The 27,800-nt window shown below is 41.9% G+C and overlaps 1 protein-coding gene across 1 annotated transcript in view; it reads left to right on the top strand.

Moving 5' to 3' along the window:
- plxna2 (plexin A2) overlaps positions 1-27,800 on the top strand; it is a 694,900-nt gene that overhangs the window by 138,837 nt on the left and 528,263 nt on the right. The window contains 1 exon segment of the mRNA XM_034173103.1: positions 15,133-15,315. Within this exon segment, the coding sequence (XP_034028994.1) occupies positions 15,133-15,315 (183 nt within the window).

Here is a 27,800-nt window from a genome sequence, read left to right as displayed (position 1 = left end):
CTTCAATCCCTCAGGGGGCCCTGCATTAAAAACCAACATCATTGTGTAAAGGATCTTACCGCATGGGCTCAGGAACACGTCAGAAAACCATTGTCAGTTAACACAGTTCGTCGCTACATCTACAAGTGCAAGTTAAAACTCTACCATGCAAAGTGAAAGCCAGACATCAACAACATCCAGAAACGCTGCCACCTTCTCTGGGCCCGAGCTCATTTGAAATGGACAGATGCAAAGTTGAAAAGTGTGCTGTGGTCTGATGAGTCCACATTTCAAATTGTTTTTGGAAATCATGGATGTCGTGTCCTCCGGACAAAAAGAGGAAAGAGACCATCCAGATTGTTACCAGCACAAAGTTCAAAAGCCAACATCTGTAATGGTATGAGGGGGGTGTAAGTTGCCCATGACATGGGCAACTTACACATCTGTGATGGCACCATCAATGCTGAAACGTACATCCAGGTTTTGGAGCAGCACATGCTGCCATCCAAGCTACGTCTTTTTCATGGACATCCCTGCTTATTTCAGCAAGACGATGCCAAGCCACATTCTGCTTGTGATACAACAGCGTGGCTTCGTAGTAAGAGTGCAGGTACTAGAATGGCCTGCCTGCAGTCCAGACCTGTTGCCCATTGAAAATGTGTGGCACATTAAGCGCAAAATACAACAACAGAGACCCCGGACTGTTGAACAACTGAAATCGTACATCAAGCAAGAATGGGAAAGAATTCCACCTACGAGGTCTATTAGAAAAGTATCCGACCTTATTAATTTTTCAAAAACCATATGGATTTGAATCACGTGTGATTACATCAGACATGCTTGAACCCTCGTGGGCATGCGAGAGTTTTTTCACGCCTGTCGGTTACGTCATTCGCCTGTGGGCAGTCTTTGAGTGAGGAGTCGCCCACCCTCTCATCGTTTCTTTCATTGTTTAGGAATGTCTCAGAGACTGCTGCTTTGTTTGATAAAATTTTTTCAGAACTGTAAGGCACAACTGAGTGGACACCATTCGATAAATTCAGCTGGTTTTCGGTAAAACTTTTAACGGCTGATGAGAGATTTTGGTCTGGTAGTGTCGCCGTAAGGACGGCCCACGGCGCCTGATGGCGATCTGCGCTTCGAGGCGGCAGCATCTCGCCGTTTCAAGTTGAAAACTTCCACATTTCAGGCTCTGTTGACCCAGGAAGTCGTCAGCGAACAGAGAACTTTCAGAAGAAGTCAGCATGAGGAGTTTATTCGGACATTCCATTGTTAATGGACATTTTGTAATGAAAGAACATGCGGGCAGAGTCGCACGTCGGGCCGGACCCGACCGCGGGGGGTCGCGACAGGAAAAACACCTCCGTTGGAAACCTTAACGGGCAAGTTGGAACATGCCCAAGCTGTTAAACAATTTCTCAGTTACTCACTTGTTGAAAGCCATCAAAAGCCGCCTGAATTTTCCAAATGGTTTTCAACACGGAGGTTTTTCCTGTCGCGGCGCACACAGATTGATGAAACACAGAAAAAAAAAGTGGGGGGGGCTTGTGAACAATGCTGTGCGCCACACCGAAAATAAACTGGGCATGTATTGTAGGCCTAATAACACTAGCCACACCAAATCCGGATAGAGTACAAATTCCTGTTTAATGATGTACAGTGGTCCCTCGTTTATCGCGGGAGTTACATTCTCCGCGACGCGAGCGACTGCAGCCACAGGTTGCCATGTAATGCCTATGTAAGGACGTGTTTTGGCGCCAAACCGCGCAGCGCGACGCGAGTGAAGAGATTTTGAACGTTTTGCGCGATATTGCGTCGTGTCACGTCGCGTTGCCCTCCTCCCCAAGTTGAAAAATCTGAACTTTTTCATCTCTTTGTGCCGTGATGACCAATCAGGGACTGAATATGTAGTGACGTGGAGATGTCTGGAGTTTGACTGAAGATGTGAACATGTCCTGTATCTGGTAGCAGCCTGTGAGCAGGACTTATGTCTCTTTTGTCCTTTATTTCACAATTATGAGAGTTTTTAGAGCGAGCAGCAGCCCTACAGCAGGGGGAGCCAAGTTTCTTTTTATTTTACGTGCGCGCGCGAGGGAATCATCCATGCAGATTATTTTACTTATTAACTACACAGATGTATAATAAAGCAAATGGTGACTGGTTTCTAAAGACAATTATGACAGAGTTTTTTTTTGGGAAAGAGCGAGGAGTAGCGAGGAGCAGCAAGCAGCGGAGTTTCGTTCTTTCTTTTTTTTTACGTGCGCGCACAAGCGAATCATCTTTGTGGAGAATATTTTATTAATTAACTACACAGATGTATAATAAAACAAATGGTGACTGGTTTCTAAACACAATTATGACAGAGTTTTTTGGGGGAGGAGCCAGCTGCAGCAAGCAGCGGAGTTTCTTTTTTTTTTTTAATTGTTTACATGTGCGCGCGTGAACGGGACTGTTGGTCCTCAAACTGGGTCCCGCAGAGGCGGAAGGACTGCTGAAAGAGGCCATCATCCAGACGCCGCTCCTGCAGCAAATAATGATACTCTCTGTATTGGGAGCTTTTCACAGCAACTCGCTCCGTGTGATCAAGGTCCGTCATGATGACTTGACGCCGAGCAGAATGGAAGCTCCTCCTATTTGATGACGCACCGGGGCAAGTTTTCGCAGCGAAAGTCCACCCAAGCAGAGCAACACACCGGGTGAAGGAGGCACGTCCGTCGCCACGCAACCCCGCGACTTATTATAGATGTTTTAAGGCTATAAAACCCCTCACTACACACTTTTCTCAAACAGGCATTAACATTTTCTCACTTTTCTCTCTTGTGTAAACACTCTCTTTTTTCTTCTGTGCGAGAAGATTATAAACAGACACACGCAGAACACAATGCGCGGCTCTCCCTTCGCTCACTGCCTCCGGGGGTACGGATGCGGGACCCGCAAAGAATCCAAGTCCTCTCTCAGTGGTCACAGAGCTCTGCAGCTGCGGTCAACATCCGGATCAAAACAGCGAGCGTAGCCTCTGGACCTGTTGCCAGATTTGGCGCAATTCCGCACAGCAGACAGGAGGGCGGCGGTATGAGTGGCAGTGAGAGCAATCGCGGTGATTTTTTTTTTTTTTTATATTTTGTTAGTCAAGAGAGGTGGCGGATCACAGATCCAGTATAAATAGCTGGCGGAGCCAATGTCCGAGGTTCCGGAGCGCGCTCCGGCTTGCTCCCCCTCAAATTAAGCCCTGGATAAACCACCACATACGGGTCTTAGGACCTGTCTATATATGACTTACTTCTACTTGTTCTCTTAAGTATACCTTCTGGAATCTCTTTTTGCAGTAATTTTAGAGAAGGGGAGTCTCATATCTATAATAATATGAGGGTAAACAAGGTAGACCAACCCAAAAGACAGTTTTTTTTGTTGTTGTTGTGTTTTTTTGTTTCTAAGTAAATTATGTAGTCCAAGCAGCTTGCCTCTGGTCTACTGCTAGCAGCAGGTAGCCAGTCAACTCAAAGCAGAGAAACTTAATTATACCCTTAGCTTCTGCAGTCATTTCAATGTGCACGCTTATAAGCAGGTCAAGGCTGAGGTTGGGAAAGGAGCTGAGATCGAGCCAGAGGATTCAGACACAGCAGCCAATCAAAGATTTATCACCCAGCTGTCCAGCCTTCTGCCTTCTTGAGATTTACACCCTCTCTGTAGTCACTCCCAAAGAGGACAGCCACGACAGGATTCTTACTGTATCAGGCTGTCTGCGTGTACGACTCTCTCGGGCTAATGCTATCGTCCATGTCTTGACTTTTTTTTTTTCTTTTAACAGCTTATGTCCTCCCAACTAATTAACCAGCCATGTGAGAGCAAATGGGAGCTGGTACAGATAACATTGATATACCCTGAGAGACTAACTCTGAGAGCAGTTATACTGTCACATCTTTATTTATTCATCTTTTAACTTACGCACTAACCGTAAACCTGTCATTGTTTAAAAAGATTAGACTGAGGCTGACCCACCGTGGGTAAAACACAAATCCCGCTATAGATTTAACATTAGAGCCTTGATAAGGATTAATCATAAGGGTTCGGGTCTATTTTTAGCCTCGCTGCTGCTGCACTGCAGAAGATAATCAGTGTAATTTGTGTTGCACGAAACAGATGGAGATGTAGCGAATCTGCATTTCCTCACCATTTCTCACACTGGTAATAATGCATTGGGAAAAAGGAAGGAAAAACGTGCGTGAAAGTCCAATAACATGAGATCCAGGGGGATTTCGTTCGGTTGCCAAGTCTGAGCCGACATCATTGACACAATCTAGATATAATCTGAACCAAATGGTGTGGAGCTCAGCAGACTATATGTAGAAGTACTGAAGCATTTGTTTTAGCGAGCTGCTATCGATAAGCCAAAGTTTGAAATCCACAGCTACTTCACAACATAGTTTTTACTTTTTCCATCTCACTCATTTCTACTGTAATTCCTGAATGTTTAAACCAAGTTTGAAGTAGTTCTTTTTAACCAACTTAGAAGAATCTTGATTTTTCTTTCTTTTTTTTTAAATACTGCATAGCACTCTGTGCTATTTTAAGCAAAGAGTGGCACAAAGGAAATGCCATAAACCAGTGGTTGTGGTGGGGGTGTGACAATAAGAGATTATTCCCTGTCAGCATTATTACTTTTGCCCTGCTCATGAAAATCTGCATTGCGCTGGGATGAAAGTTGCCATTTGAAATGACTTTAGTTTTGTGTCATGTCTGTGATCTGCTTTTTTTCTACAAAATTAAACAACTGAATGAACATCCTCCGAGGCCTGTGATTCCATAATTTTTGCCAGGGGTTGTACGAGGTCTGTCCATAAAGTATAGGTCCTTTTTATTTTTTTCAAAAACTATATGGATTTCATTCATATGTTTTTACATCAGACATGCTTGAACCTTCGTGCGCATGCGTGAGTTTTTCCACGCCTGTCGGTGATGTCATTCGTCTGTGAGCACTCCTTGTGGGAGGAGTCGTCCAGCCCCTCGTCGGAATTCCTTTGTCTGAGAAGTTGCTGAGAGACTGGCGCTTTGTTTGATCAAAATTTTTTCTAAACCTGTGAGACACATCGAAGTGGACATGGTTCGAAAAATTAAGCTGGTTTTCGGTAAAACTTTTAACAGCTGATGAGAGATTTTGAGGTGATACTGTCGCTTTAAGGACTTCCCACGGTGCGAGACGTTGCGCAACGCTCTCAGGCGCCGTCGTTAGCCTGTTTCAAGCTGAAAACCTCCACATTTCAGGCTCTATTGATCCAGGACGTCGTGAGAGAACAGAGAAGTTTCAGAAGAAGTCAGTTTCAGCATTTTATCCGGATATTCCACTGTTAAAGGAGATTTTTTTTAATGAAAGACGTGCGGACGGGTCCACGCGTCGGGACGCACCTCCGTGTTGATAACCATTTGTAAAATCCAGGTGGCTTTTGATGGCTTTCAGTGGAGTGAGTATATGAGAAATTGTTTAACAGCTGGACATGTTCCAACTTGTTCTTAAGGCTTCCAACAGAGGTGTTTTTCCTGTGGCGGAGCGTCGCGGCGGCTGCGAGCCGACGCTGCAATCCGCCCGCACGTCTTTCATTAAAAAAATCTCCTTTAACAGTGGAATATCCGGATAAAATGCTGAAACCGACTTCTTCTGAAACTTCTCTGTTCTCTCACGACGTCCTGGATCAATAGAGCCTGAAATGTGAAGGTTTTCAGCTTGAAACAGGCTGACGACGGCGCCTGAGAGCGCTGTGCGACGTCTCGCTCCATGGGAAGTCCTTAAAGCGACAGTATCACCTCAAAATCTCTCATCAGCTGTTAAAATTTTTACCGAAAACAACTTAATTTTTCAAACCATGTCCACTTCGATGTGTCTCACAGGTTTAGAAAAAATTTTGATCAAACAAAGCGCCAGTCTCTCAGCAACTTCTCAGACAAAGGAATTCCGACGAGGGGCTGGACGACTTCTCCCACAAGGAGTGCTCACAGGCGAATGACGTCACCGACAGGCATGGAAAAACTCACGCATGCGCACGAGGGTTCAAGCATGTCTGACGTAAAAACATATGAATGAAATCCATATAGTTTTTGAAAAAAATAAAAAGGACCTATACTTTATGGACAGCCCTCGTATATGTCCAAAAATGCGTCATGAAGAGGAAAAAGAATGTCGTAATGGTCTAGAAGTCGCATTAATTTTTAAAACATGGGGCTTCATGCAACAAGAAGCAAAATGAATTTAATTGGTGCATTATTTATTCACAACAGAAATGCCACTTTAGCAACCTGAAGCTAACAGGCTAATTAATGTGATTTTACAAGGCACAAAGAAATCAAGAGTAAACAAGTACGTGACACTACTGAACAGACAAGAACATCAAAACTAAACATAAACGTTTTGGAAGTTAAGCTAAGGAGCCTAACTATAATGTTACAAAAATGTGTAGATATTTTATATTTTTGTAACATTATAGTTAGCCTTACCTTACCATATCCACACCCCCTCATTGCTGTTCCGGCTGTGCAAACAAGTGGACTGCTGAGGGGTATGACAGTAATTTCCTCTCCTTATTCAAGAGTGTGTACAGGGTATTCCCTTTCTTTATTCAAGATTGTGGTCTTGCAGTATGAGAGCATGATTTATTAATTTCACTCATTGTCTAAGATCCAGCACACCTTTGTTATTCAGATCTTCTTCTTGTTTTGTAGCTGTTGGCATCCAGCCTACTAGTGCATTATGGTCACCTTCTGCTCCACAGTGAGGATCAAACAGTACCTCTTTCAGATCCGTATCCAAGGGAGGTGATAGTCTAGTGGTTAAGTGTTGGGCTTGAGACCAGTGGATGTTAGGTTCAAACCCCAACCAGACCAGACAATCAACAAGGGCCCTTGTGGAAGGACCTTAATCCCTGAATTGCTCCCAGTGTGTTGTGAGAATCTTGCATAGCAGCACCCTGACATCGTGTGTGAGCGTGGGTGAATGGTAGGCATAATTGTAAAGCACTTTGAGATTCCAATTCATATGGAAAAGCACAACATAAATGTAGCCTATCTACCATCCAGGAGCAGCTTGCCACACGTGTAGACATTGCCAACTTGTGGCCATAGATGATGAAGTATTTTGACACAAGGTGCAGAAACACCCAAACAAGTACAAAAATATATATATATATATATATATATATATATATATATATATATATATATATATATATATATATATATATATAAATTGCAACTTATAGTCTGGAAAATACAGTACTTGGTTATCTCACTCCACTCCATGTGGCTCTTTGCCACTCCAATCTGTCTCCGATCTGATTCAACAGCAGAAAAGGCCCTATACGAGGTCTGTTAGAAAAGTATCGGACCGTTTTATTTTTTTCAAAAACGTGATGGATTTGAATCACGTGTGCTTACATGAGCCAATCTTGAACCTTCGTGCGCATGCGTGAACTTTTTCACGCCTGTCGATTGCATCATTTTCTGGTAAGCAGCCTTTGTGTGGGACGTGTGTCATGCGCTCAGCGGATTTTCATTACAAGGAAAAAACGGAACTACTGGAGCAGCGCCGCATCAAATTTTGCCAGAAACTGGGCGACAGCCAGGTGGAAACCATTCGGATGATTCAGATGGCTTTCGGTGACTTTTTAGTCGTGTGACTATCCGGGAAATTGTGGAAGAGGTGGGCATGTCACAGCATGTCCTGTGAGACTTCAACACAGAGGCGCTTTTGCTCCGCCGTTAGCAGCAGCATGAATTTCACCGCCACTCTTTTCATGGCCAAATCTTCTGTCACAGTGGAATGTGCCGAAAAAGTGCTGATGTCCACCTCTTCCGCAATGTCTCGGACAGTCACACGACAGTCCCGCATCACCACAGCATTCACTTTGGAAATGATGTGGTCGTTTCAGCATGTTGATGGCTGACCGGAGCGTGGCTCGCTCTCCACCGTTGTGCAGACGTCTTTAAACCGGTTGTACCACTCCTTAATCTGTGTGATGCCCATAGGATCGTCACCGAAAGCCATCTGAATAATCCGAATGGTTTCCACCTGGCTGTCGCCCATTTTCTGGCAAAATTTGATGCAGTAGCGCTGCTGCAGTCATTCCGCCATTTTCCTTGCAATGAAAATCCGACGAGAGACTACACCCATCCTCACACAAAGATGCAATCGACAGGCGTGAAACAATTCACACATGCGCACGAAGGTTCAAGGTTTGCTCATGCAAGCACACGTGATTCAAATCCATCAGGTTTTTGCAAAAAATAAAAAGTTCCGATACTTTCTAACAGACCTCGTATTGATGATCGAGTGCTGTTTACAGGGTGGGTAATGAGTGCAAAGTAAGGAGCAGCTAGCAAAGGGGTTCCATTTAGTCACTTAATTAGTCTCATAAACTCCTCAGATTGTCAGATGACTTTCCATTTCAGAGCAGGGGTATGCTGGAATCTGTCATATTGCTATTTTGACCACAGATTTAAGTGAGAGATTTTCTGGTGAGTTACTGTGTTGTGTGAGTGAAGCAGTGAAGCATTAAAGTGAAGGCTTGTGTTTGTCTGTTCGTGTTGACTTTTATTTAGTTGAATTATGGTTTTCAGATGCGTTTCACTGTGTACACAAGCAGAACGTAGGTGCGCCGTTAACCCACCTATGTAGTGTATATTTGAATAGTGTTTTATGGCAAATCCCAGAATGGCTCTGCATTTGACTTTAGACCAAGTTTTTGGTGATCTGTGGCACACTTTAAGTCAAAGTCTTTAGGGTCCTAGTGCTTCATCTCTTCCTGTATGGTTGTATAGCCTAGTCTCAGGCTTTTTTTCATGATGCTGCCACGAAATGCATCACAATTTTGAGACACAGTCAAGTTTCAGTCACTATTTTTAACTGTAACCCCAACAGCCACTCTTATCACCCCAAATTTCATGATGCGTTATGAAATATTTTACATTTTTGTGACGGTATCACAAACTGATATGCAACCCCTGGCAAAATTATGGAATCACCCTGTAAATTTTCATCCCCCAAATTAACACCTGCATCAAATCAGATCTGCTCATTGACATTGACCCTATGTGTCTTTTTGCAAGGAATGTTTTTGCAATTTTTGCTCTATGGCAAGATGCATTATCATCTTGAAAAATGATTTCATCATCCCCAAACATCCTTTCAATTGTCCAAAATATCAACATAAACTTGTGCATTTATTGATGATGTAATGACAGCCATCTCCCCAGTGCCTTTACCTGACATGCAGCCCCATATCATCAATAACTGTGGAAATTTACATGTTCTCTTCAGGCAGTCATCTTTATAAATCTCATTGGAAAGGCACCAAACAAAAGTTCCAGCATCATCACCTTGCCCAATGCAGATTCGAGATTCATCACTGAATATGACTTTCATCCAGTCATCCACAGTCCACAATTTCTTTTCCTTAGCCCATTCTAACCTTGTTTTTTTCTGTTTAGGTGTTAATGATGCCTTTCGTTTAGCTTTTCTGTTTGTAAATCCCATTTCCTTTAGGAGGTTTATTACAATTCGGTCACAGACGTTGACTCCAGTTTCCTCCCATTCGTTCCTCATTTGTTTTGTTATACATTTTTCGATTTTTGAGACATATTGCTTTAAGTTTTCTGTCTTGACGCTTTGATGTCTTCCTTGGTCTACCAGTATGTTTGCCTTTAACAACCTTCCCATGTTGTTTGTATTTGGTCCAGAGTTTAGACACAGCTGACTGTGAACAACCAACATCTTTTGCAACATTGCGTGATGATTTACTCTCTTTTAAGAGTTTGATAATCCTCTCCTTTGTTTCAATTGACATCTCTCGTGTTGGAGCCATGATTCATGTCAGTTCACTTGGTGCAACAGCTCTCCAAGGTGTGTTCACTCCTTTTTAGATGCAGACTAACGAGCAGATCTGATATGATGCAGGTGTTAGTTTTGGGGATGAAAATTTACAGGGTGATTCCATAATTTTTTCCTCAGAATTGAGTGATTCCATATTTTTTTCCTCTGCTTGGTCTAAAAAAGTAACCGTTACTGACTGCCACAATCTTTTTTTCTTGATTTCTTATAGTGTTTCTTAAAGCCAGAAAGTTGCCATTTGAAATGACTTTAGTTTTGTGTCATGTCTGTGATCTGCTTTTTTTCTACAAAATTAAACAACTGAATGAACATCCTCCGAGGCCTGTGATTCCATAATTTTTGCCAGGGGTTGTATTAAATCACCTTTCGTAATGCCATCACGAACTTGACATGAGACATGGTTGGGTTGTGTTGGGACTTGAACACTAACCAGTAACCTAATGTGACAACTTCATATTTTTGGTGCTAGATCTCTTCAGAGGATCCCTGAGTCCCCCTGGAATGACTTTGTGTCAAACAAATGATGACTTTAACTAGTAATGACTTCATGACTTTCTTTGCTAACAAAATTTTAACTATTAGAGAAAAAATTACTCATAACCATCCCAAAGACGTATCGTTATCTTTGGCTGCTTTCAGTGATGCCGGTATTTGGTTAGACTCTTTCTCTCCGATTGTTCTGTCTGAGTTATTCTCATTAGTTACTTCATCCAAACCATCAACATGTTTATTAGACCCCATTCCTACCAGGCTGCTCAAGGAAGCCCTACCATTATTTAATGCTTCGATCTTAAATATGATCAATCTATCTTTGTTAGTTGGCTATGTACCACAGGCTTTTAAGGTGGCAGTAATTAAACCATTACTTAAAAAGCCATCACTTGACCCAGCTATCTTAGCTAATTATAGGCCAATCTCCAACCTTCCTTTTCTCTCAAAAATTCTTGAAAGGGTAGTTGTTAAACAGCTAACTGATCATCTGCAGAGGAATGGTCTATTTGAAGAGTTTCAGTCAGGTTTTAGAATTCATCATAGTACAGAAACAGCATTAGTGAAGGTTACAAATGATCTTCTTATGGCCTCGGACAGTGGACTCATCTCTGTGCTTGTTCTGTTAGACCTCAGTGCTGCTTTTGATACTGTTGACCATAAAATTTTATTACAGAGATTAGAGCATGCCATAGGTATTAAAGGCACTGCGCTGCGGTGGTTTGAATCATATTTATCTAATAGATTACAATTTGTTCATGTAAATGGGGAATCTTCTTCACAGACTAAAGTTAATTATGGAGTTCCACAAGGTTCTGTGCTAGGACCAATTTTATTTACTTTATACATGCTTCCCTTAGGCAGTATTATTAGACGGTATTGCTTAAATTTTCATTGTTACGCAGATGATACCCAGCTTTATCTATCCATGAAGCCAGAGGACACACACCAATTAGCTAAACTGCAGGATTGTCTTACAGACATAAAGACATGGATGACCTCTAATTTCCTGCTTTTAAACTCAGATAAAACTGAAGTTATTGTACTTGGCCCCACAAATCTTAGAAACATGGTGTCTAACCAGATCCTTACTCTGGATGGCATTACCCTGACCTCTAGTAATACTGTGAGAAATCTTGGAGTCATTTTTGATCAGGATATGTCATTCAAAGCGCATATTAAACAAATATGTAGGACTGCTTTTTTGCATTTACGCAATATCTCTAAAATCAGAAAGGTCTTGTCTCAGAGTGATGCTGAAAAACTAATTCATGCATTTATTTCCTCTAGGCTGGACTATTGTAATTCATTATTATCAGGTTGTCCTAAAAGTTCCCTAAAAAGCCTTCAGTTAATTCAAAATGCTGCAGCTAGAGTACTGACGGGGACTAGAAGGAGAGAGCATATCTCACCCATATTGGCCTCTCTTCATTGGCTTCCTGTTAATTCTAGAATAGAATTTAAAATTCTTCTTCTTACTTATAAGGTTTTGAATAATCAGGTCCCATCTTATCTTAGGGACCTCGTAGTACCATATCACCCCAATAGAGCGCTTCGCTCTCAGACTGCAGGCTTACTTGTAGTTCCTAGGGTTTGTAAGAGTAGAATGGGAGGCAGAGCCTTCAGCTTTCAGGCTCCTCTCCTGTGGAACCAGCTCCCAATTCAGATCAGGGAGACAGACACCCTCTCTACTTTTAAGATTAGGCTTAAAACTTTCCTTTTTGCTAAAGCTTATAGTTAGGGCTGGATCAGGTGACCCTGAACCATCCCTTAGTTATGCTGCTATAGACGTAGACTGCTGGGGGGTTCCCATGATGCACTGTTTCTTTCTCTTTTTGCTCTGTATGCACCACTCTGCATTTAATCATTAGTGATCGATCTCTGCTCCCCTCCACAGCATGTCTTTTTCTTGGTTCTCTCCCTCAGCCCCAACCAGTCCCAGCAGAAGACTGCCCCTCCCTGAGCCTGGTTCTGCTGGAGGTTTCTTCCTGTTAAAAGGGAGTTTTTCCTTCCCACTATAGCCAAGTGCTTGCTCACAGGGGGTCGTTTTGACCGTTGGGGTTTTACATAATTATTGTATGGCCTTGCCTTACAATATAAAGCGCCTTGGGGCAACTGTTTGTTGTGATTTGGCGCTATATAAAAAAATTGATTGATTGATTGATTGATTATCTAGACTTAGGTGAGGTGCATCACTTGTATTGTTAGGGTTTTGCGTCAGCTACATTTTGGTCATGTGGCCTTTTGCTCTGTGCATGATCCAGCACTGCTAAAGGCCAAGTGGATGCACACATATCACCTAGCTGTGCATAGTTGCCTACTTTCAAGAAGAGGGACTGCACCAGGTGTCTGACTGCGTGGTTGCTAGCCAAGACTTGTGACAGTTCCATAGTGTGGTGGATGGAGTGCCACACTGCATTAACACATGTTCCCATACTTGTGCTGCAGTTCCTTTCTACTGCCTCACAATAACAATGCACCAACAGTGTGCTTGACCACGCCTCATTTTAAGACTAACATGGGCCCACAAATTAATCCAAGCAGACATTCTATTTAAAGAATGTGGACGCTGGGAGTGAAAACGAGAAGTGCATCAGCTGGAAAATGACATTAATACTGTGCTGTGCACTGCATTGTATCTGGGTGAAATATAGGTCCCAAAGACTTTTGTCTGTCTGTGCTTTTATCCTATGCCAGGAAGATAAACCACACTCAAATTTAATGAGCTATTATGGCAGTGATTACTCTTTAAACTGAGAGTAAATACTAATTATTGCAGGGTATTTTTTTTGCAAGTCTTTCAGGTTTGCATACTCATTATGCAGTGCACTTAGTTATCATGCTGCATGTGTCTTCTTGCAGAGGTGTGATGATAGGCCAGTGTAATGAGCCACGGTGAGAACAAGGTGGGGCCTCAGTCAGGCAAAGCTGAAACATGCCTGCAAAGTGCAAAAAGGCAAACATTTCTCTGGCTGGCACACTGACTCACTCATCTAGACCTCACTGTGACCTCCTTTCTGTCCCTGACACTCCCTGACACTGTGAGCATTTCCATAACTTTGCCCATCGCAGTCTTTATGCATCACTCTCTCACCTTCATCTTTGCTCCTTATTCAGCGGCCTTCTTTTAAAATGTGCTCTCCTCTGCTAACGTCTTATTCTGAAACTTTGTCTCTGAGGTGCTTATTCTGAAACTTTGTCTCTGAGGTGTATTCATGTCCTCCCCTACATAGCACGTCTAAGGATTCTAGGCCTGATTTATGTAAATCCCATGTAACAAGTGTTAAATTGCATGGGTATTCCAAACTTTTGTGAGTTGGTTTGGTGAATGTTTTGCAGATGATTTACGAAGTATAACTGTGCACATGACAGTGGGTGGTAATGTGACATAGACAGCAGTATGTAAATGAGGACCTTGCATGTATTAATGACTGTAAGTGCAAAAATGAAATTCAGTCAGCCTCTTGTGCACAATAAAAGAAACACACATTTTAAATGAAAATGTAATTTATTAAACATTTATGAAATCAAAAATGAATGTACCTTGAAAGTGATTTGTGTGCTCTTTCACTGGAGGTGCAAGGTGTGTGACACAAGCCTGAGTTCAGTACTCCTGGTGTGAATAGCACCCACGTGCATAAATAAAAGTGATCTTAATTTCAAATTACACCATGAATCACCCCATGGTGCTTTGCAAGGGTGAAGACTAATCTTGTGTCTGGATGCTTTGGCAAGCACTAGGATATCCTGAATAAATAGATTTATTATTACACTATTTGTATTATTATACTGTTGGTTTAACTGACTCCAATGTTAATATATTCTCCTTACATTCACCTAACCGGAGAGGACATGATACAGAATCAGAATCATTTTTGTGTGTTATATTTGTGGCTTTTGCTTTCCACAGGTGCTTTCCACAGTGCTGACTGTGAAAGTGGGGGACCACACAATCCTTATTACGTTTGGGTTTTAAGCAGGAGGTGTCAGAAAAGTGCTTGCGTGGCCAATTTAAATGGTTTAATCTTACTGTTTTCTGTGTTCAAAAAGATGCTAAAGTGTAAATAAAGAAATGTATACCCCAAACAGCTCACAGGGAAAGACTTTGAGTCGGATCTAAATGTGTCTGTTTTGATCGCCTGGTTCTCCCTCAGCCCCAACCAGTCTCAGCAGAAGACTGCCCCTCCCTGAGCCTGGTTCTGCTGGAGGTTTCTTCCTGTTAAAAGGGAGTTTTTCCTTCCCACTGTAGCCAAGTGCTTGCTCACAGGGGGTCGTTTTGACCGTTGGGGTTTTACATAATTATTGTATGGCCTTGCCTTACAATATAAAGCGCCTTGGGGCAACTGTTTGTTGTGATTTGGCGCTATATAAAAAAATTGATTGATTGATTGATTGATTGATCGCACCAAGGTTTCAAATGCTCTGAATTACAGAGGCACTCTCAGCCCTGAAATTGCTTTTAGCTTTGATAAATCCTGTTGCATATGCAAAATCCACTTATTTGCATGTTCAACTCCTACAATTTTGTGCACTTTGGTAGACACACCCGAATTTGCATATTCATCAATGCAGATGTTTGAATTGGACAATACTCGCTATTTTGAGCACTTTAGAGTCTCAGTCTTCAGGCAGGTTTTTACACATGCAAACCTTCAGTATATCAGGCCTACTATATTTAATGTGATACATTTGTCTTGTCTAATTACTCTTTTTTCTGTTCTAACATTTTCATTGTCCTGTCTTGTCGTTTTCATTACCTTCTTTAACTCTCTGTCTCTGGTTTCATCTAGCCGGTGCCTATCGATGACTCCTTCTGTGGTCTAGACATCAACCAGCCCCTAGGTGGTTCTCAGCTGGTGGCCGGACACACACTCTACACAGAGACTCGCGACCGCATGACTTCTGTCACCTCTTGTGTCTACAATGGCTACTGTGTCGCATTTGTGGGAACCAAGAGTGGACGTCTGAAGAAGGTCAGTTACAGCCTTTTAATAATCCTTTTCTCTTCTTGCCCAGCGGGTTTGATGAGGACTCTGGCTGGCCAGTGGTCAGCGGAGTGCACACACTGTGAAATGATGCTTTTTGTTGTACAAATGGATTTTGGTCACAGGGAAATATCTGTATTAAATATTTAATGCCTGCTGTTGAATTGTTGCATAGGTGTTATGATGACAGATAGCCCACTGTAATGGCCGTTGACAGTTTCTTGTTGAGAAAGCTCTGGTGTGGTAGTGTTGAGTGCATTGAGTATCCTGCAGCTGGCCATTAATTTTAATAGGTACAGTTCTGCCTGCAGCCAGTGTTGTAGTGTGTTGATGCTTGCCCTTGGTCTTAAGGCCCATTTTTTTGAGGCCTTGATCTTGGCTGTTGATGACTTGGCCTTGGGGGTTCAAAGCCTTGGTCATCTCAAAAAAAATCAATGCATTTTCAAGGACTAGAATTTGACAACTGGGCAGCACAGTGGCTTGGTGGTTAGCACTGTTGCCTCACAGCAAGAAGGTCATGGGATCGGTTCCCACCTGGGACCTTTCTATGTCAAGTTTGCATGTTCGACCCGTGTTTGTGTGGGTTCCAGCTTCCTCCAACATCCAAAAGACATGCAGGTTAGGTGGATTGGAAACTAAATTATCTGTAGGTGTGCATGCAGGTGTGAATGTGTTTGTTTGTGCGTATGTGACCGTGTGACAAACTGGTGTCCTGTCCAGGGTGTACCCTGCCTCATGCCCTATGACTGTCGCATACAGATATACTTTTAGTGGAAACAACTGCTTTTCTTGAAGTTATTTTCACACTATGTCACATTTTTGATCTAACGGTCCAGGTCGTGTGTGTGTGTGTGTGTTTGTGACTTTCCATCTCTGTACATTATGATGTTACTTTATTTTCTTTATTTATGCTTTGGCTTGAGTATTCAAATCTTGTCCTTGAGGCTTCAAAGCCTTGGCCTGGTCCTTGGCGTTGAGCATTTAGACCTTGACTAAAACACTGTGTGTAGCTCACTGTGAGGCAGAAAGTACTTAACCCCCTGGCCCTGGTTGGTGAGTACAGATGACACACAGGATTATGGGCCACATGTTTCTAACACCTGCATCCAATGAGCTTCCACAGTGACGGGAATGAATGATGGACTTAGAGTGATGTGAAAGTCTATCAGAATTGTTATGCGAACAGATGTTTCACCAGTGCGACACTTGTGTCACCCCCATTTGAATGATGAAATGATGTTTGCATGTGTTAATATGTGTTTTGGCGGAGGCACCATGTCAGTAGTTGATTATTTTGCGTACTGATGGCTGACATTAGACAGCAGGGTTGTAGGATTTGACACGTGTCACTTGTCTTCTCCAAAAGTTATGCTGTCCATCTGAGTGATAGAAATGTTTTCTGGCTACACCCGTCTCGTCCCTATGAACAACAGCTACATGGAGTTTAAACAAGACCGAGAACCAAAGAGGGTTGCAATAAACCACTGTGATACCGGTTTTGGCAAGTTTCTTATTCATCTCCAGTCAGCCTTACAATGCAGCCCAAATGGCTCTGGCCTGGGTTATTTTGGTCTTCATCTATTCATAATTAAATCAATACCTAAATCAGGCTGTGGTAGAGCGAATACTCATTCTATGTAATCCCCTGTTTGAGCTGTTAAATAATTAAAGCACATTTCCCCCACTTGGTTGCGTTACAGAAGATGGAAAAGAATGCATTTCCAACCCTGTTACTGTTTCCTGCCTGCTATTTTCCATGTCTGTGCTTTCTTCTATGTGTATGGAGTTGCTGCTCTTCGTCCCACAGTCCTCTATTTCTTCCCCCTGTTTCCTCTCCATGCAAATCAGGCCTGCCGGTGGTGTGTAGGTAGGCTTCTTCCTCACAGGGGCATGACTGTAACCACAGTAACGCTGGCATGGAAGAGGGATTAAACAGGATATGAGAAGGGCACCTAGAGACAAGGTGCCATGGTCCACTGACCAAAACAGAAAAACCCTTGTAGAGCGTTCACCATGACAACAGAATTAAGCAACGATTTTCATTACCGTGAAGTGGAAATACAGGAGAGTAGTTTTTTTTTTGGTGTCAATGTTTTGTTGCAGTCCTGTTTGTTCTTCAAAAAGTCAAGAAACTATCATTTGGATTGAATTATGCAAAATATAATGTCAAATGGTGGCACTGTTGTGCAGCCAATTTGAAACACTGCTTTTTCTCTAATTGTTAATGTTAGTGAAGTGCTTTTGGTGATGCAAGAGGACGGTCAACTTTGAGTCTGATTTGCAGGAATTGAGATGATTTGGCAAACCTGTGACATCAGGCTTGCCGAATTTAAAGACATGCAAGTTAGGTGAACTGGAAACTTTACAATTGTCCAGGTCTCGCTTGCAGAAGACATCTCGATCTCAATGGGGCTAACCTGGTTAAATAAAGGTTAAATCAAATAAATAAATAAAATCAATCTGGAAAGAAAATGGCATGGAGGTATGTTATTGGACAAGCAGCAACTTTGATTTGTAAGCAAATACCAAATTTATGAAGAACCGAAAGTCCTCCAAGTGAGTGTCCACTGTTTGAACATTTAACCTGTTTTGCCCCACTGGCAACAACTGTTGCCAAGTGTATCACTGTCATTTTCTACTCACAATAAAAATCTCAATGGTACTAATGCAACTTTTTACACTTAAAAAAAATTCTATGCATAAACAGGTTAAACATAAAGGCTTAATTTTAAAATAAATAATGGATAATTGCCAATGTTTCACTTCACTAGTGTAAAGGACACATACGTTAACATGAAGATTGGGGGGTTGGGGGGGGGGGGGGGAGTTGGGTAGTGATGTTAGCCGCTTCATATTAAAGTGTGACATGGCTATAAGGTAGCAGGGTTTAATGCTTTGCCTGTGACAGAGTACTGCACTTCCAATGTCTTCATGCTACCAAGAGTGACAGAAAGAGAACGTAAGGGAGGGGTATTTTGTTGGGGAGGGTGGCAATATTAGGGGGCAATATGAAAAAGGAATAAAAGAAGCAGCAGGAGGCACCGATAGAAGTTGATGGATGAAGGCACTGGGAAGGCAAAGACTGTTGATATGTGAATTTAATGTCACCAAAGAAACCAGAGCTGCACCACTGCCTGTAATTGGATTGGCTTCTTTCCCAAACATTCCCCCCTGCCGTCTCTTGCTTTCCCATTCAGTCCTGATCCTCCTTCCTTCCTTCAATTTCCATCTCCTTCTCCCTGCGGACCAGCTCCTGCTCTTGCGCTGCTGTTTGCTTGGCTTTAGCTGAAGCATGGAAAAGTAGGAGGGATGGTGTTGGTGCATACTGCTGGCTGCAGCAGGATTTAGCAGGGGATTGATTGAGGAAGAGGGGTTAAGAGGGTGAAAGAGTAAGCAGACACTAAGGTAGGATGAATGCATATGTAGTGTGACTGAGTGCAAGGAACACTGGAGTTTAAAACCATATTTTCACTTTCACAGATATTCATCTCAGAAGAACACACTTTGAAAGCTGCCTATAACTTAGAAAACCTTATAGGGTCTGTGAAGGTGTCCGTGATGAACCCGGATATTCCATCATTGTGCCATAGTCTTGTTTTAACCATACTGGGATTTTCTAGGTTTTACGAAACTGTTTTTCCCCTTATCATGAACTTGCAAATTAATGGAACTGAGGTGGACATTGTGGACTAATACAAGTACCTGGGTGTCCATATTGACACCAAACTGGACTGGACTGTCAACACAGTTGCTGTGTATAAGAAAGATCAGAGCCGACTGTACTTCCGCAGGAGGCTCGTATCTTTCAATGTCCGCAGAAATATGTTGCAGATGTTTTATCACTCGGTGGTCTCCAGCGTCATCTTCTATGCAGTAGTGTGCTGGGGCAGCAGGCTGAAGGCAGCTGACATGAACAGACTCAACAAGCTCATCAGGAGAGCTGGCTCTGTCCTTGGGGTTGAATTGGAGTCGGTGGTGGAGGTGTCAGAGAGGAGGATGTTGAGGAAACTGCTCATCCGGGACAACACCTCCCATCCCCTGCATGCCACACTGATGCTGTGTCAGAGCACCTTCAGCCAAAGACTGAGGCCACCGAGGTGCACCACAGAACACCACAGGAGAACATTCCTACTTGTGGCAATCAGACTGTATAACTCCTCCCCCTTCTGCGGGATGAATACATAATGAACAGTTTTCAGTTACTCAGAGTGATGTGCAATACTGTCAAACATCTTATGCAAGTGTCTTTCACATGTTGTACTCATTGTTCTCATCTAAAAAAATAAAAAGGCAATGCTTGTTGTTTTGGATCTCTGGCAAAATAATTTTCTTTGGGATTAATAGTTTTCTTATTCTTTTTATTTTTTTCTTAATCCCTTGCATTTCGTAGAGCCCATAATATCATCTAAAGCAGGGGTGCGCATGTTCGGTCCTTGAGATCTACCTTCCTGACACTCAGTTGTCTCCCTGTTCCAACACACCTGAATCCAATGAAAGACTCGTTAGCAGGCTTTTAATGAGCCTTTCATTGGATTTTCCAGAAGAATAAACTTTGTGTTGTAGTTTTGCCACAGGAGTTCTCCAGCTCTTTTTGCAGGCATTATATTGGTAGAAGTCTAGTGCATCATATCACCATACACTAGATCACAAGCATGGACAACCACGATTCACACATCTGTTTGTCATGGTTAGACTGTGACCTTCCAGGATGCATAACCGTCAAAGTGAGAATGGGGCTGAAGCAGCAGATTTTAGCGCCCATGTGCAGTTGTCATGTGTATGGTCTGGTTACTCTGTGATACATCACAGAGTAAAATCAAATCACCAAATCAGTGTTTCATGAAGGAATATTTTCTTTGCTGAACCGGGGAAAATATTAAGTATTTACTGTCATTAGGCTTTCTAAAACTGTTTAGGGCTTCTTCTGGGTGGCAGGCTTGGCAGCAGTGATTGATCACAGAGGGCAGTAGATGTGCACCTCATCAGACAGCTGCAAGGTGGAGATCGATAATTGAGGCCTGTCTGCAATTCCTCTCCAAGCTAACACCTGCTGAGCTTAAAGTCCCGGTCATGGCTTAAAGGGTCCATATAACAGTTTTTAAAATTAAATCCGTTTTATGTAAGTAATATACTGTAAAGCCACAAAAGACTCTCAATGCAGTTCATATGTTCTGTAGAGTATTTCGCATCCAAAATCTGTACTCGATCATTTACAGAGACCCAGCAAGCACATGCCAACAAAGGTGAAACAAAAAGTCCTTTAGCAGGAACAAACCTAAAGCAAAACCAAATTCTGTGGAGGGGGCATCTCTTATGACCAGTTTGGGACACACACACACGTGTGTCTGTGTCAGTCATATTTTCCAGGATCCATCGTGTACATTATCATGCCAGCCTATGTGATAAAATGATAGAGTGCAGATTTTGGATTTGTTTTGGGCATACATTACCCAAGAATTGCATCATCACAACTGGACCTGGTTGTGTGTGGTTCACTGTGTTTAAACATCTATACATTCCACATGGGGACGGAGATCAGTGGGAAGAAGTGACAGCATGGGCATTGCCTTTCATATCGATAGAGACAGAGGGCGTGACTGCACATGTAAAACTAGATGTTGAAAGAAATCCCTGCAGTCAATGGATTGAGAGGTTAAGGCAAGCTCAGGAAATCCACATTCATGGTTACCAGTTCATTAGAATCAGCAGTGATGAAGAGCAACCTGCACCCCACTGGAGAGGATAAGAGCTGTTGAACTGGAGATGCATTGAAGAGATGCGTTCCCAAATGGCATCTTATTTCTGCATTCAACAGTCTGATTTATATACATGCAAATGTGTGCAGAAAAAAAATGCAAGCTATGTCCAAGCCACACATTACGAATGGAATTTGTGTTCATTAGGGGTTTGTTGTATGATTCATGTAATGTGGTTGAAAAAAAAAAAAAAATCTGACTCTTTATCCTTCCAGCCATTAATCATGTGACCATGTGCTGCTTTTGGCCAAATTAATTTTCATCATCATGCACTGCTGAGTTATCGGGAATTGGTTTGGATGATGCTTCTGGCAGATCAAGTAATGAACTTGAAAATGTTCAGGTGTTTAACTGGACTACTGTCCAATTAGCATAACGAGTTAACACAACAGTGGGTGCGTGGCTGACTCACTTGAGCCCAGCCGTGGCCTGAGTGGTGCCTGTGTGAAGTGCAGAGTCACAGCTGATGGTGGTGCACAATGTGCCGGAGACTTGAAAGGCTGTAAATACATGCAACTGCTCATATGGGTCCCTGGTGGACACATTTTCCTTCCCAGTGACCCTCAAAGCGTAATTGCATGGACTTGTTGTCCTCAGAGGGGATGTGATCTGAGAGATCCTGGTGCCAGCTCTGATGTTGCTCACCTGCTTACCTTTTGCTTTGGTGTGACTTTGAGGTCATTCTGCTGTCTAACCATGTGTGAAGAGCATAGTGAGGAGCACAGGTTTAAAAATAAATGAATAAATAAATAAATAAAAAGTAGCTGGAGACATGAAATGATAGCAGAGAGATTGGCTCAAACCAACATTGAGGATGAAGTTCATAGCAACAGCTGAGGCCCATGGCAACAACTGAATGGAAGCCCATCCCATTCCCCAAGGAGTAAATATTTCTCTCACAAAACTGAAGGATCACCTGTGCACGCACACACAAGCCAACTTTTGTCATTTTTTGTGGTTATCATTAATGCTGCTTCTTCGATTTGCAAATAAACAACATAAAACCAAATTATAGTCATCATTTTGAAGCCTTTATTAAAATTTGCTCTCACTGCATTGACGTTCAGCAGAAAACATTTCTAATTACTCCAAGACGGAATTAGTTTCCAATCATTGTGTCTGCAAACTATTATCTGTCACTGAAAGGGTATATTTCTGTCTTGAATTGTATAGTTTGTTTAATCCCAAACAGAACAAATGGCTACCTCACTGCACTGCATTTGTTTTGATTTTTAAACCATTTTATTCAGTTTACCTGTTCATGAAACACACAACTAAAATGTAGAGTTTGGTACAATGAACAAACTAACAATGACGTGGAAAATTAAGGAATCTATAAATGTCAGTTACAGTTATATTCACTTTTCCAATCTGTTTGGTCTGTAGTTTAAGTCACAGTCAACTAAGCAAGTGTGGCTTTAGATTTCTGATTAGCAGTAGCTGGAGGCTCCAGTGTGGTTTGTCCTTCACACAAAGGGTGAAAGTAACTCATCATCTGCTTAAGTTAGCAAATATTTGACACAAAGACATTCCAGCAGTACCTAAGGATCCTTGTATCAAAGACAACTTGTTGTTGCCTTATAGCAACAGCTGAGGTCCATGGCAACAACTGAATGGAAGCCCATCCCATTCCCCAAGGAGTAAATATTTCTCTCACAAAAGGTGAGATGATGTAGTGCCCAAGTCTCACAACCATAGCACAAGACAGGAAGCAGAAGGACCCTAAAGATTTAAACCTTTGTTTTCCTGCAAAGGTATCAGCATTTCCAAATACCTCTGTTCAGCTGCCTTCATAAGGTCTTCTCAGGTATTTCTCATTCTCAAAGGCCGAGGACCCAAAGACATGAACACCACTGCTAAGGGCCCGTCCCACTGCGGAGAGGAGTAATTGCAGATTAATTGAGTTTACAAATTACGGGCATTTGTTGTCGTCCGCAACAAAAGTGGCCAAAAATGACAAATGTCCCAGGATGAATCATGGATATATTCATAATGTATAGTGAATATATGATGAACAATCATGGATGTATAATGCATGTATTGAGGAAAAGGATCGCACACATTGCAATTATCACGGCAGTATTACGGATGTGTTGTGAATGCATCGCGCACATGTTGCACGTGCACAGCATCTGCATTGCAGTCATAAAAGAAGTGCACTTGGGCATTTCGGCATCACTATTCACACCAACACCACAGCCTCTGGAGCAATTGCTGGACTTGAACAAGTTGATTGGTATTGTAATGATTATAGAGTCAATGTTCATGTTGTCATGCAAGGGTTAACTGTTCATGAGTTTGGGGAGTGGGAGGGGGAGAGCCGCTCGGGGTTGTGAGACATTGTTCTTTTTTGAGAGAGTCATGAAAAAAGAGCGCGAGTTGCGGCTGTAACAGCAACTCTTCCTTTTGTTGGAGTTAAATGAATGTTCTGAAAGAGAACTTTGGAGTTAAATGAATGTTCTGAAAGAGAACTGAGGTCCACGGCTGACGTCTTTGCAGCTGGGGATTTACAGTATGTTGTTGGATGGCGGCAGCTATTACGTCTTTGGGGATCTCCACAGCTGGACTGCCACTGACTGGCAGGTATGTCGATTTCTGCCACATATAGTACTTTGGGTTTATGTGACATGTTTGTTATGCATTCACAGATTGTTCGCAAATCAGAGGTAATACAAACGTTTTATTCGTGGCCACTCTGTATGCATTCATGGCAACTTATTTTAGTCCGTGATGTGGACATGATAGGCACGCAATATATCCGTTTTACACACCGTCCCAGTCCGCTGCCCAGTCGCAAATCCCCGTCAGTTGCGGATATCAGCGGAAAACAGCGGATATACAGCACATGGCTTGAGTATGTATTGAGCATGTAAGGCGGATGTCATCCGCAACCAAAGTTTTGTGCAGCTGAAAAATCTTGGCAACAGACAAACTTGCCTCTGCGGATAATTGTGGACATCGGCCAACTCATACAAGCATGTTTCACGGATATTGTGGCTGTTTAGCGAATATGAGCCAATTTTGTGCGCAATCCATATGAAAATCTTCCTAAATGCCAGTGGGACCGGGCATTAAGCTTTTTCTTTAAATTTGAAATTTTACCTCACACATACACTTCAGGACGGCATGGAAAGCTCGGATCTTACTGTAGTCTTGATCCAGGACAATCACAAATTGAGACACTCCGATTCCTCACTCTTCTTAAGTGCTGGAAAAGGGTATGCACTCATTCCACAAAGCTCACAACAGTGTCTGCAAAGTCGAGATCAGTAAATCTTTCCATCAACAAACTCACAGAATCTGCTGGTTTCCGCAACCTTTCAATTTTAATTTCTTTTATCATTTATATAACGCCAAATCACAGTAAAGTTGCCTCAAGGCGCTTCACACAAGTAAGGTCTAACATTACCAATCCCCAGAGCAAGCACACAGGCAACACTGGTAAGGAAGAACTCCCTCTGATGATTTGAGGAAGAAACCTCAAGCAGACCAGACTCAAAGGGGTGACCCTCTGTTTGGGCCATGCCACTGACACAATTCACAAAACATACAGGAAATGTTGCTGGTGCACAGGATAGGAGGGCTGCAGGAACAGACACCACACCCATGCCTGGATGGAGCTGCACCTCAAACAGAGAGAAAAATAAAGAATCAGGCACCAGAAAGACAACAAATAGAGCATAATTTTTCAGCATTAAGCAACAAGAAAAACAGAAGAAATACTAAGGTGATTGCCTGCCACTAGCCCTAAGCTTCACTAAAAGACCCAGAATTTAGATAAAGTTGAGGCTGCGGCCCGCTCTGTTTCCTAATAAAATTAATTAAGAGTAAAACCATAGTAACATACTATACCAGTATGCTAGCCTTTCAAAAATAGATGTGAAACTTTAAAATATAATGCAATGCTAAAATACCCATGGTCATATGAGCATTGTTTTCTTTATAACTTGCATTTGTTTAATTACTGTTAAGATCCTATTGTCTTGCATACAATTTGTACATGTTCAATAAAGACCCTCAATCAATCAATCAAAAACAATATTTATTTTTTAAAATCAGAAGTTGTGCAAATCAATTTGTAAATCATCCTCTGTGCATTTGCAGGTATTAATGAGACAAACATAACTCCATAGAAAGTTAGCTTTGAGTTAGGGAATGTTAGCATGCACGCTAAAATCTGCAAAATGTCTTGTAAATTACTGTAGAGGTGTTATCGAGTTACATAAATGGTATTTTCAGCTTTAGACATGTTTATTTCTTGCTAGCTTTTACATAATATATGGCAAAAAGGTACCAGCTATCAGCCTATGATGTCACTATGCAAAGTCCACGAAATAGCTTGTAAATAAGTTCAGAGGCGCTATTAGGTTCCAAAAACAGTTTTGTTTTTTTTTCAGTTTTGGAAGTGTTTATTTCTCGCTTGCTTTTACATAATACAACCCCTGGCAAAAATTATGGAATCACCGGCCTCGGAGGATGTTCATTCAGTTGTTTAATTTTGTAGAAAAAAAGCAGATCACAGACATGACACAAAACTAAAGTCATTTCAAATGGCAACTTTCTGGCTTTAAGAAACACTATAAGAAATCAAGAAAAAAAGATTGTCAGTAACGGTTACTTTTTTAGACCAAGCAGAGGAAAAAAATATGGACTCACTCAATTCTGAGGAATAAATTATGGAATCACCCTATAAATTTTCATCCCCAAAACTAACACCTGCATCAGATCACATCTGCTTGTTAGTCTGCATCTAAAAAGGAGTGATCACACCTTGGAGAGCTGTTGCACCAAGTGGACTGACATGAATCATGGCTCCAACACGAGAGATGTCAGTTGAAACAAAGGAGAGGATTATCAAACTCTTAAAAGATGGTAAATCATCACGCAATGTTGCAAAATGTTGTCTAAACTCTGGACCAAATACAAACAACATGGGAAGGTTGTTAAAGGCAAACATACTGGTAGACCAAGGAAGACATCAAAGCGTCAAGACAGAAAACGTAAAGCAATATGTCTCAAAAATCAAAAATGCACAACAAAACAAATGAGGAACGAATGGGAGGAAACTGGAGTCAACGTCTGTGACCGAACTGTAAGAAACCACCTAAAGGAAATGGGATTTACATACAGAAAAGCTAAATGAAAGCCATCATTAACACCTAAACAGAAAAAACAAGGTTACCATGGGCTAAAGAAAAGCAATCGTGGACTGTGGATGACTGGATGAAAGTCATATTCAGTGATGAATCTCGAATCTGCATTGGGCAAGGTGATGATGCTGGAACTTTTTTTGGTGCCGTTCCAATGAGATTTATAAAGATGACTGCCTGAAGAGAACATGTAAATTTCCACAGTCATTGATGATATGGGGCTGCATGTCATGTAAAGGCACTGGGGAGATGGCTGTCATTACATCATCAATAAAGTTTACGTTGATATTTTGGACACTTTTCTGATGTTTAAGGATGATGAAATCATTTTTCAAGAAGATAATGCATCTTGCCATAGAGCAAAAACTGTGAAAACATTCCTTGCAAAAAGACACATAGGGTCAATTTCATGACATAGGGTCAATGTCAACGAGCAGATGTGATTTGATGCAGGTGTTAGTTTTGGGGATGGAAATTTACAGGGTGATTCCATAATTTATTCCTCAGAATTGAGTGAGTCCATATTTTTTTCCTCTGCTTGGTCTAAAAAAGTAACCGTTACTGACTGCCACAATCTTTTTTTCTTGATTTCTTATAGTGTTTCTTAAAGCCAGAAAGTTGCCATTTGAAATGACTTTAGTTTTGTGTCATGTCTGTGATCTGCTTTTTTTCTACAAAATTAAACAACAGAATGAACATCCTCCGAGGCCGGTGATTCCATAATTTTTGCCAGGTGTTGTATATAAGAACATGCATTTAAACACACAAAATGAAGCAATTTTGGAGAGACCAGCCACTGACGTCACAGTGCAGCTCTACTCTGATTGACTGTCATACACATCACTCAAACACAAAACAGAACAGATAGAAACAGAATGTGACTTTTTAACCTCTTAAAATAGGTCAACGTTACCCATCTTTGAACTTATCCAAGGTCTGTGTCCTAAGAATGTTTCCTGCGAATTTGAACAGTAATAGGACTGAACTTATGCTGAGCATAGACGGATGGAAGCAAAGGCTTTGCAATACCTGAGGGCCATATTTGATGTCCTCAGGTAAAAATGCAGTGATCAATTATCAACTAATTTTCTGTTTATTATTTCAACAACGTGCCCTCAAGACTAAAAGTAGCCAGAATTAATGGGTAAAAATAGAGTGATATAAATACTGTATCTTGCAGATTATGTTGCGCACTTGTATTCCAAAAAAATGCATCATGAAAAGGAAGTCGACATTCATGTGAAATGTCCAGTTAGTTAAGAAGATCAGCTGTGATACTTTGTTTTCCCTGATCATGATGCAGAACACAGGCACCTCCTTGTTGGGCACTCCAATAACCGGAACAGGACCTGGGGTCTCCTGCTACAGCAGGATCAAGATGGAGCACAGGTCACTCTGGAACTGCGGAGCCAAAGGAGATCAGTGAGGTGTTGGATGCAGCTATTCCCAAAAATGGCCCAACATGGATAATATGGCCAATAAATGTCATTCTGCATTACTGTGAAGTGCTGCATGAAGGCCTGCTTTGTGTTTTGTGGAGAACATTCTCTGGTCAAAACAAAAGAGG

The sequence above is a fragment of the Thalassophryne amazonica genome, chromosome 6, assembly GCF_902500255.1.
Source record: "Thalassophryne amazonica chromosome 6, fThaAma1.1, whole genome shotgun sequence".
NCBI lineage: Eukaryota > Metazoa > Chordata > Actinopteri > Batrachoidiformes > Batrachoididae > Thalassophryne > Thalassophryne amazonica.
The sequence above is the reverse complement of the archived record's forward strand: the minus strand, read 5'-3'. Positions and strand labels throughout refer to the sequence as shown.